Source organism: Bombina bombina, chromosome 1 (genome assembly GCF_027579735.1).
Source record: "Bombina bombina isolate aBomBom1 chromosome 1, aBomBom1.pri, whole genome shotgun sequence".
Lineage (NCBI taxonomy): Eukaryota > Metazoa > Chordata > Amphibia > Anura > Bombinatoridae > Bombina > Bombina bombina.
In genome coordinates this window covers 1007236164-1007248481 of record NC_069499.1, presented here as the reverse complement: position 1 = coordinate 1007248481, position 12318 = coordinate 1007236164, and the positions used below count along the sequence as shown (strand labels likewise).

Genomic DNA, 12318 nt, shown 5'->3' with positions numbered 1-12318 from the left:
CTGCACTCTCCATCGCCCTAATCAACAGCTCATAGCGATGCAGGAACTTTGTACTGACTCCTTTTTTGAGCACAACTCAGCAATGGTAAAGCGCTTAACTATGTAATGTTTTACATGAATAATATTCTAAATGTGTGGTATATTATAACAGTTGTGGTTATCAAACAATTTTTATGGCAGCTGAGTATTTTTTCCTGTTTAATAGTGAGAGCTAAAACTGCTGTATTTGGCACCTCTTTGAAATAACATCCTAAACACTTAAGTCATATGTATATGTGTGTACATATATACACTTTAACCTGTATTCACACTAAATACGAGATCAAACCCCACTCCCTTATTTGTTTGCTTCAGCAACTCTTGTTGGCTGATTGTATCTCTACATATATACATTTATCTTGCTAGGCGAGAAGGATACAATAATACTTGACTATAAAAACTGCTCCTATTAAAGGGACAGTATACACTCATTTTCATGTAACTGCATGTAATGCACTACTATAAAGAATAAGATGCACAGATATAAAAATCCAGTATAAAACTGTTTAAAAACTTACTTAGTGGCTCTCAGTTTATCTCTGTTAAAAAGGTAGCTGGAAAGCCCACTGCAAGTGGGAAAGACACTTCTTCCACCCCCCCTCCCCTTGCATATGAAAAGACACTTTACACAAACAGGAGCAAGCTGAAGTAGGTAGCTGACGGTATTCTCCTAAAACTTTGGGGCTTGGTTAGGAGTCTGAAAATCAGAGCAATGTTATTTAAAAATAAGCAAAACTACTACATTTAAAACAAACTAAACTCTATGGGCTATACAAATATATCCTCAACACTTTGTTTTTTTTTTTCTTTTTTTTTTTTTTTTCTTTGCATAAATGTTTTGTAATGTCCCTTTAAGGTTGGGCATACTCTACTGATTAGTGTCTAAGCTAATACTATGGAGAGGTAATTACGGCAGGGGCTCTAGCTCTCACTATCAAGACTTATAAACTATGTATGTACATTTTAAGCTAAGCACTCTTACTTTTATCTAAGCCAAATATGAGCTCACACCCTTATTTCCTTCGTCTTAGATATTCTTATTCTTATATTGACTCGGGATTATAGTCTCTAGTGTAAATAGCTAATAATGTATATGTTATTTTATGATCAGCCCAGGCGGCTGTCTTCATATAGCTCTAGACATGTCTGTTTTACCATGGTGGGCACATCTCCGTTATCTCAACTTCTAATAGGCTTTTTATTGATTTTGATAATAAGGTCAAACCTCAGTAAAATCTTAGGACATTTATTTAGCCCTAGAACATCTCCTCTTAATGTCAATTGGGTAATCTTCTGGATAATCCTCTTTTTTTTTTTTTTTTTTTTAAACACAGGAATCCTCTAAACAAGGTGCTTCCTCCTAAATGGTATAACTAGTCAGTTTGTGTACAGCTAAATTCTTTCATGCTAGTTCTATGTTCTCCTTAGTATATCAAGGTCTAAAAGTGGCCGTATATACATCACTCTAGTTCTTCCTGGTTTTTTATTTTTATATGTGGTCAAGGGTCCAAGAGCGACCCGTTGTATCATTTGAGGATCTCAAAAAGATTAAAAAAAAAAAAAGTTTCAATCTATAGATTATTCACTTACTCCATTTACTCATTTGCTTTCCAATATGTTTATTGTTCTTTAATATGACATTGTATTGTAATTTTTTTTGTCATATCTATAAATGATCTTCTTACTACTATAATTGTCTAAAAACCTCATTAAAAAAAATATTATAAAAAAAAAAAAAGGGTGTTGTAACTCAAACATGTGATTCAGTGGTCTATCAATCATATGATGATTTCGGTACCTTTTTGATTTAAAAAGATTTCTATATTGTCTAAGTGTGCATGAATTGCTCTTCCAAATCTGTAGCATTTTGTCCCGTGGGATGTCTGTTACACTGCACTCCTTTGACCTTTTGTACTGATAGTCTGATATATACAACAAGGTCTCTGGCTATTTTCACAAACATGCTCTCCAGCGCCAATGTTACAAAGTACATGAACTGGAGAATGGACAGTTGGATGTGAGCTATTGTAATTGTGTTCCATAGTGCAGGAGTGACAGTTCCGATTTCATTTTACGAGTTAAAAACAATCTTTCAGATCAAGGTGCACTTTTCAAATTGGAAGAGGGTGCTTTGGTATAGAAATATGTAGAATAACTCCTCAAAAATAGGAAGAAGTAAAATTCTAGAAATTGTGGAACCTGGAATTTGTCAAACTTTACTATAGTGTAAAATGTGTATTGATTGGATCCAGAGAGCCTTAAGAGGTTAACAATTGAAAAATAACTAGATATGATCCAATATGGTGTTGGGACACACTGTTTACTACCTGCAGATGTTACAGCATTTTATTTTAGTGGTGATAATTTCAATAGGTCATATAATTGCTGGAAACATTTATTCCTGGTGGCTGGTACGTGTCATGGCAATATTATGTGAATAGTTGTTTGATTAAACATTTTCTATTTTTTTTTTTTTTTTTTTTTTTTTTCTCAGTATTTTACATTCTTAGAAAATGTTAATGGACAACTTTGTTGGTTTTTTTTTTTTTTTTTGAGCTTTGTCATCAAGAAGAAGCTTTTTATTTAGTGTATCATTAAAGTCAAAGTTTAAACTTTGATGGTTCAGAGCGTGCACGTGTAATACTTATGTTTATTTGGTATACTGTACTGAAAAGTATATCTAGATAGTTTCTGGATCAGCAATACACTACTGTAAACTAGCTAGTGATTGGTGGCTATGCACATATGCCTCTTGTCATTGGCTCACTAGATTGGTTGCCCAAGTTCCCAGTAGTGAATTGCTGCTCTAAAAAGTATTGTGAAGGGACATGAAACAGCCCTTTCTCTTTCATGATTTAGACAGAGCATACTATTTTAAACAACTTTCTGGTTTACTTCTATTAAAGTTGCTTGGTATACTTTGTTGGAGAATCAAAGCACTACTGCACTGCGTTGCTGCTTTTGAGGCTACCTAGCTTGCTTTTATTATCTCTATCCTTTTGTTGAACAGCATAATTAGATACTAAAATCAAATTAGAAAGTTGTTTACAATTGCATGCTCTGAGTAATGAAAATTTAATTTTCACTGCATTTAAAAGCATACCCAAGTAGGCTCATGAGAAGCAATTAACTACTGTTGCTGATTGGTGGCTGCACATATACACCTAGTCAGTTGTTCATCTAGCTCCTAGTAGTGCATGGATGCACCTTCAGCAAAGGATACCAAGAGACTGAGGCTAATGTGTTAATAGCACATACAAGTTTAAACGACATTCCAATTGAGTTCTATCTGAATTTTTTGAGGAAAGTGTTTATCCACTCATCCACTCACCTCACTCATTTTTCTGTCCTGGGATCCTTCCTTTTTTTTATATATATATCTCAATGTGCATATCCCTGACTGGAATAATATAGCAGGGATGAAATGCTAAAATACAGATCAGCCAAGGGGATATCACTATCTATTTACTTCTATGGCTTAACATCAGAGTAACGAAAATGTTTTGCTTAGTCATTGCCCCCTCATTTCTTTTTTTTGGAGGGGGGGGGTTGTTTTTGGGTGTATTAAATGAATTGTTTTGTATTTGTAACTTAATAGCCAGGAGTGATTTGAAGAAGCAAAAACAAATAATCCCAACTTGCATTTATTGGTTTTTGAATGGGGTCAGCATCTTGTATTTTGGAGCCTGGGTGTCTTGGTCATAAATATGCAGGGGCATGTGATTACCCAAAAAGTCCTCTCGCCCATTGGACAATTAAATGACAAAACATACCAGCCCGCAAGAAACTTTAGTCACCCGTATGTGTATATATCTTGTTTAAAAAGGCAAAATAGTGTTATTGTAAGCATTGCAGACAGAGGTCCCAATTTGAATGCCCTGTAAGCTGCTTTAATATTTGGGACCTGTGCATTAAAAACATAGTTTTAACTTTAGAAGAGTTTCCTATCGCCAGGTAGAACAAAAAACATGGATATTATCTTTACAATACTGTATGTACAGTGACTGTTTTTTCACACCTAAGGGGGTAAAAGATAATTGAGCGCTTTTTATTTTATTTTTTTATTTTTATTTTTTTCTTCAGCATATGTGTGGTTTATGATTGACTAAGTATATTTAATGCTGCCACCCTTCAACCTATAGCACAATGAACGGTACTGCATGCTGGACAGTGACATAAGTATGTTAAAAATAATTTATTTATTTCCTCCCCACTTTCTGCTTGGCTGCCTTTAAACTATTAGCGTGACTAGCAGATTTCACTAGGCGCATGAAGATGGAATGTACTCTCCGAAGTAGCAAGGTCTGTTTTTTGGAGCATCAATAGCGTCCAGGAAAATCGTGCACTGCACTATATTGTTATAGTAAGGCATTTTGCTCATGTACAGTGTAGGGGTGTGAATGACTAATATTTTTACAATCGACTAGTTGACAGCTGTTGCTTTCAACTAGTTGGTCCCACCGCCTCTTGCCAGAAAATAGGTATTAAATGCTAAATATTTTTTATGTAATTGTAAAATGTTCTTTTTTTTTTTTTTTTTTTTTTTTTTTTAAATTTATTTTTAAAACCTTGTCAACAACCCCAATAAGTGAACAAAAAAACTACAAAGCGCGTCCATGCAAGTATTTAACTGAAACAACTATTTGGCAATGTCTATATTTTAATTATATTCTTGTAAAAAAAATGAGCAGGTCTACACACTTTAAAAGCTGCAATGGATGTTTGTTGCTCGCTTTCTTTCTCTCACTACCAATGCAGACGGGTGTTTGGTTTTTAGGTGGCTTAACATGGAAGTCATGGATTTATTATACTGTAATTGCACGCCGCATATGTTGTACTTTACTGCACTTTACTGCCAAAAAGTTTTTCAAAATATTTCCAAGCAGGACTTTTTGTTGAAGATGCAAAATGAGTTTCGTCTAAGAGTACGAAATAACACATCATAAATGCCGCCAAGTGAGACAATTTGCAATCGGTAGTAGGCTTAGGCTACGGGCTGTTCTTGACTTTTAAAATATAGCTAAATTTAATATATCGGTAATAGACTAATGCCATACTAGTCGAAAAATGTGATACCTATCGACTATTCTAACTCAGCCCTAGTACAGAGGACCCTGCAGTACTTCAGCACAGTGTACATGCGCAAGCTGCTTACCATAAAAATAGTTACTGTAACACTCACACTTTAGCATAATCTCTTCCTGCACAGACTACCTTAGGGGTGGGAAGTAGCAACTGACAAGTAGATCAAGAGCCATGGAGATAAGGGGAGGTAGATTGAATGCTTTTGACAGAGAACCTCCCCTTTCTTCCCTCCTTTCCCCATGTGTGTGCATATGTAAAGGGCAATTTGACTGACTTAAAGTGAATGTAAATTTTTAAGAATTTCCAGTTTTTAAAAATACAATTAAAAACTGGCACTTTAATGCATGAAACTTTACGTTTTTTTTATTATTATTACTTACCTTTTCTCCAGCAAACCCAGACTGGCGATCTTTCGCCTGTAGCTCCTCTGTACTTAGCACTTCAATGACTAAACCGGCTTCCTCCAATCACTGCGTGGCCTCACTAGATGGATGCTCTGGGATGCATGTCATGATTGGATGAAGCCGGTTTTGTTGATGAGGGAAGTACAGAGGAGCTGCGGGCGGGGGATCTCAAGTCTGGGTTTGCTAAAGAAAAGGTAAGTATTTACATTGCAGCATTTTATTTTTAAAATACTTGCCTTTTCTTTAGCATACTTACCTTTTTCATGATATATACAAAGTTGAGCAAAAGTGAAATAATGAGCTAAGTAACCATGGTTACTCACCCATCAGCTGATTATTTCACCGGTGATCTAGATATGGGGTACTTGAGGACTGGAGCTGAGCATACAGGTTTTTTAAATTTACTTCTGTTTTCCCTCATTCTTTTGGTATAATTTATTGAATGAGCAGCAATGCACTACTGGGAGCTAGCTGAACACGTCTGTGCCAATAAGAGGTATACATGTGCAGCTACCAATCAGCATCTAGCTTCTGCTTAAAATTGTATGCTCTCTGAATCATGAGGGTTGTGTGTTTTTATTAAAAAAAAAAAAAAAATCTCCCCTTTTAAAGTCTGCTCTAGAGTAACCATACACTTTATGTCCCTTTTGGCTAACGTGTGGATTTTTCCTCTTGGACTTTTCAACCAGTCTTACTATCCAATTTTTTTTCCTCCTAGTGCTAATTTTTTGTTTTTTTCCGATAGCTGATATCAGCCTGGCAGAATGGGGGAGGAAGGCAATTGAAATCGCTGAGAATGAGATGCCTGGCCTGATGAAGATGAGGGAGATGTACTCTGAATCCAAGCCTCTGAAGGGAGCCAGGATTGCTGGATGTCTGCACATGACCCTCCAGACAGCTGTACTTATTGAGACCCTCACAGCACTTGGTGCAGAGGTATTGATTTTATTTACTTTTTTTTTTTTTTTTTTTTCAGGTAGAAGTCCCTTCAACTCCTATGCCATAGGAGAGCAGTTTGTGATGTAACCTGGTTCTCAGAAAGTGTTAATTTCTGTAGACGGAAATGCTTTTTTAGGTTGTGGTTGAAAATTATTTTAGCTTTGCTGGGATTTACTTTATATTTACCAATCCAGTGGTAGAGTTTCTATTGAACAGTCTAAATATATAAATGACATGGAACCTGAAGAATAATTCTGTTTTTGTTTTTTAATATTAAAGTGCCTGGCTTCTAAAGTTAAAAAAAAAAAAAATCTGTTATCCTTTGGAACTTCTAGTATTAGCTACTTCAATTTAGTCTATTTTTTTTATTTTTTTAATATTTTTTATTTTCTCCTATGCAGGAAAGTTTTTATTGCTATTTGTAATTGGCAAAAAATGTTTTGACATGGTGGGCAAGAAGTCTAGCTTAAAATGATATTAAGCAGCGCTCCTCTAGTGTTTACTATTTTTATTTTTTTTGTAATCAAAGTAAATGTAAAAAGAAACTGTTTAAAAACAAAACCACAAACCACTTCTTGCCAAATGAGAACAAGCTATTAGGCTATTGTTCATTCCCAGGTTGAGCGCTTTTCTCTTTATTTATGCAATTTATGACTTGGGGAAGTCTTTAAGTGTGATGCGGGAATCCAGACGTGGACCTGTTGCTCAGTGTGCCTAGAGGGATATGGCTGCACCTCACTGACGAGGCACACACTAGGCCGAAACGTATGTCTGGGGTTTTGCCGTTTCCCTTGTTCAGAGAGGGATTGCCTGGTATTTCGGGGCTGGACTGTACTGTTAAGTCAGGGTCAGACTGATATGCTACAGGGAAGTTCTTCTCTGTGAAAGGAACATGTTGAGCAAAAAGAGGCTGCTTCTTGGGTAGTAACTAGCCATAGAACAAGCTATTGTTTGTTCTCGGGTTGAGCACTTCTCTTTATTTATATAAATGTAATCTTGTGAGTGTCATTTTTTATTTTATCAATTTATGAAAGGGTTAAATTAGTGCATATAATTATGCTTCTATTACAATGTTATACTCGCCCAAATGGATCAACTTTTTAAAATGTATTTGATCCCAGTGAACATCCAATCAACATGTGTGTCAGTTGACAATCTTGAAGTCCAGCCCCTTTAAAGCCCATACAAAGCCTATGTAGAGATTGGGACTTCTCTACCGCCCAGCCCAGAGGAAATGAATGGGGCGGAGGAACAGACAATACCAATTATGATTATAAACCTTTTATTATAGTGTGTGTATATTCACCTAAAAAATAAAATTATATAGTTTTGCTTTCAAACTAATATATTTGTATTGCAACATTCTTAGTCTGAAATGTATTGTCATTCCACTTTCTGCCATTAGGTGGCACAGCTCTTCATGATTCCCATCACTGGATTTTTTTTTTTTTTTTTTTAAGACTGACATCTGCTGCAGAGTGGTCAACTTCCAGGTGGCATTATTTTGTAAACAAGTGTTTGTGAGTCAATACTTACTTTATGGACACTTAAAGGGATATGAAACCTACATTTCTTTCATGTAATTAACAAGAGTCCATGAGCTAGTGACGTATGGGATATACATTCCTACCAGGAGGGGCAAAGTTTCCCAAACCTTAAAATGCCTATAAATACACCCCTCACCACACCCACAAATCAGTTTTACAAACTTTGCCTCCAAGGGAGGTGGTGAAGTAAGTTTGTGCTAGATTCTACGTTGATATGCGCTCCGCAGCAAGTTGGAGCCCGGTTTTCCTCTCAGCGTGCAGTGAATGTCAGAGGGATGTGAAGAGAGTATTGCCTATTGAATGCAGTGATCTCCTTCTACGGGGTCTATTTCATAAGGTTCTCTGTTATCGGTCGTAGAGATTCATCTCTTACCTCCCTTTTCAGATCGACGATATACTCTTATATTTACCATTTCCTCTACTGATTCTCGTTTCAGTACTGGTTTGGCTTTCTACAAACATGTAGATGAGTGTCCTGGGGTAAGTAAGTCTTATTTTCTGTGACACTCTAAGCTATGGTTGGGCACTTTATTTATAAAGTTCTAAATATATGTATTCAAACATTTATTTGCCTTGACTCAGAATGTTCAACTTTCCTTATTTCCAGACAGTCAGTTTCATATTTGGGATTATGCATTGAATTATCATATTTTTTCTTACCTCAAAAATTTGACTTTTTTCCCTGTGGGCTGTTAGGCTCGCGGGGGCTGAAAATGCTTCATTTTATTGCGTCATTCTTGGCGCGGACTTTTTTGGCGCAAAAATTCTTTTCCGTTTCCGGCGTCATACGTGTCGCCGGAAGTTGCGTCATTTTTTGACGTTATTTTGCGCCAAAAATGTCGGCGTTCCGGATGTGGCGTCATTTTTGGCGCCAAAAGCATTTAGGCGCCAAATAATGTGGGCGTCTTATTTGGCGCTAAAAAATATGGGCGTCGCTTTTGTCTCCACATTATTTCAGTCTCATTTTTCATTTGCTTCTGGTTGCTAGAAGCTTGATGTTTGGCATTTTTCCCATTCCTGAAACTGTCTTATAAGGAATTTGATCTATTTTGCTTTATATGTTGTTTTTTCTCTTACATATTGCAAGATGTCTCACGTTGCATCTGAGCCAGAAGATACTACAGGAAAACCACTGCCTGCTGGATCTACCAAAGCTAAGTGTATCTGCTGTAAACTTTTGGTAGCTATTCCTCCAGCTGTTTGTAATAATTGTCATGACAAACTTGTTAAAGCAGATAATATTTCCTTTAGTGATGTACCATTGCCTGTTGCAGTTCCCTCAACATCTAAGGTGCAGAATGTTCCTGATAAAATAAGAGATTTTGTTTCTGAATCCATAAAGAAGGCTTTGTCTGTTATTTCTCCTTCTAGTAAACGTAAAAAGTCTTTTAAATCTTCTCTCTCTACAGATGAATTTTTAAATGAACACCATCATTCTGATTCTTTGGACTCTTCTGGTTCAGAGGATTCTATCTCAGAGATTGATGCTGATAAATCTTCATATTTATTTAAGATGGAATTTATTCGCTCTTTACTTAAAGTACTAATTGCTTTAGAAATAGAGGATTCTAGTCCTCTTGATACTAATTCTATACGTTTGGATAAGGTTTTTAAAGCTCCTGCGGTTATTCCAGAAGTCTTTCCTGTTCCTAATGCTATTTCTGCTGTAATTTCCAAGGAATGGGATAAATTGGGTAATTCATTTACTCCTTCTAAACGTTTTAAGCAATTATATCCTGTTCCGCCTGACAGGTTAGAATTTTGGGACAAAATCCCTAAAGTTGATGGGGCTATTTCTACCCTTGCTAAACGTACTACTATTCCTACGTCAGATGGTACTTCGTTTAAGGATCCTTTAGATAGGAAAATTGAATCCTTTCTAAGAAAAGCTCATCTATGTTCAGGTAATCTTCTTAGACCTGCTATATCATTGGCTGATGTTGCTGCAGCTTCAACTTTTTGGTTGGAAACTCTAGCGCAACAAGTAACAAATCGTGATTCTCATGATATTATTATTCTTCTCCAGCATGCTAATAATTTCATCTGTGATGCCATTTTTGATATTATTAGTTGATGTTAGGTTTATGTCTCTGGCTATCTTAGCCAGAAGAGCTTTATGGCTTAAGACCTGGAATGCTGATATGGCTTCTAAATCAACTCTACTTTCCATTTCTTTCCAGGGAAACAAATTATTTGGTTCTCAGTTGGATTCTATTATTTCAACTGTTACTGGTGGGAAAGGAACTTTTTTACCACAGGATAAAAAGTCTAAAGGTAAAAACAGGGCTATCAATCGTTTTCGTTCCTTTCGTTTCAACAAAGAACAAAAGCCTGATCCTTCGTCCTCAGGAGCAGTTTCAGTTTGGAAACCATCTCCAGTCTGGAATAAATCCAAGCCTGCTAGAAAGGCAAAGCCTGCTTCTAAGTTCACATGAAGGTACGGCCCTCATTCCAGTTCAGCTGGTAGGGGGCAGGTTACGTTTTTTCAAAGAAATTTGGATCAATTCTGTTCACAATCTTTGGATTCAGAACATTGTTTCAGAAGGGTACAGAATTGGTTTCAAGATGAGACCTCCTGCAAAGAGATTTTTTCTTTCCCATGTCCCAGTAAATCCAGTGAAAGCTCAAGCATTTCTGAATTGTGTTTCAGATCTAGAGTTGGCTGGAGTAATTATGCCAGTTCCAGTTCCGGAACAGGGGATGGGGTTTTATTCAAATCTCTTCATTGTACCAAAGAAGGAGAATTCCTTCAGACCAGTTCTGGATCTAAAATTATTGAATGTAAGGATACCAACGTTCAAGATGGTAACTGTAAGGACTATATTGCCTTTTGTTCAGCAAGGGAATTATATGTCCACAATAGATTTACAGGATGCATATCTGCATATTCCGATTCATCCAGATCATTATCAGTTCCTGAGATTCTTTTCTAGACAAGCATTACCAATTTGTGGCTCTACCGTTTGGCCTTGCTACAGCTCCAAGAATTTTCACAAAGATTCTCGGTGCCCTTCTGTCTGTAATCAGAGAACAGGGTATTGTGGTATTTCCTTATTTGAACGATATCTTGGTACTTGCTCAGTCTTTACATTTAGCAGAGTCTCATACGAATCGACTTGTGTTGTTTCTTCAAGATCATGGTTGGAGGATCAATTTACCAAAAAGTTCTTTGATTCCTCAAACAAGGGTAACCTTTCTGGGTTTCCAGATAGATTCAGTGTCCATGACTCTGTCTTTAACAGACAAGAGACGTCTAAAATTGATTACAGCTTGTCGAAACCTTCAGTCTCAATCATTCCCTTCGGTAGCCTTATGCATGGAAATTCTAGGTCTTATGACTGCTGCATCGGACGCGATCCCCTTTGCTCGTTTTCACATGCGACCTCTTCAGCTCTGTATGCTGAACCAATGGTGCAGGGATTACACGAAGATATATCAATTAATATCTTTAAAACCGATTGTTCGACACTCTCTAACGTGGTGGACAGATCACCTTCGTTTAATTCAGGGGGCTTCTTTTGTTCTTCCGACCTGGACTGTAATTTCAACAGATGCAAGTCTCACAGGTTGGGGAGCTGTGTGGGGATCTCTGACGGCACAAGGAGTTTGGGAATCTCAGGAGGTGAGATTACCGATCAATATCTTGGAACTCCGTGCAGTTTTCAGAGCTCTTCAGTTTTGGCCTCTTCTGAAGAGAGAATCGTTCATTTGTTTTCAGACAGACAATGTCACAACTGTGGCATACATCAATCATCAAGGAGGGACTCACAGTCCTCTGGCTATGAAAGAAGTATCTCGAATTTTGGTTTGGGCGGAATCCAGCTCCTGTCTAATCTCTGCGGTTCATATCCCAGGTGTAGACAATTGGGAAGCGGATTATCTCAGTCCCCAAACGTTGCATCTGGGCGAATGGTCTCTTCACCCAGAGGTATTTCTTCAGATTGTTCAAATGTGGGGGCTCCCAGAGATAGATCTGATGGCCTCTCATCTAAACAAGAAACTTCCCAGGTATCTGTCCAGATCCCGGGATCCTCAGGCGGAGGCAGTGGATGCATTATCACTTCCTTGGAAGTATCATCCTGCCTATATCTTTCCGCCTCTAGTTCTTCTTCCAAGAGTAATCTCCAAGATTCTGAGGGAATGCTCGTTTGTTCTGCTAATAGCTCCGGCATGGCCTCACAGGTTTTGGTATGCGGATCTTGTCCGGATGGCATCTTGCCAACCATGGACTCTTCCATTAAGACCAGACCTTCTGTCACAAGGTCCTTTTTTCCATCCAGATCTGAAATCCTTAAATTTAAAGG

At 37.2% G+C, this 12318-nt stretch overlaps 1 protein-coding gene across 1 annotated transcript in view; it reads left to right on the top strand.

The window, feature by feature from the left end:
- The window catches only part of AHCY (adenosylhomocysteinase), a 39171-nt gene that overhangs the window by 8309 nt on the left and 18544 nt on the right, over nt 1–12318 (top strand). Inside the window, exon 2 of the mRNA XM_053713016.1 lies at nt 6274–6464. Within this exon, the coding sequence (XP_053568991.1) occupies nt 6274–6464 (191 nt within the window). The remainder of the gene's footprint in view (nt 1–6273; nt 6465–12318) is intronic.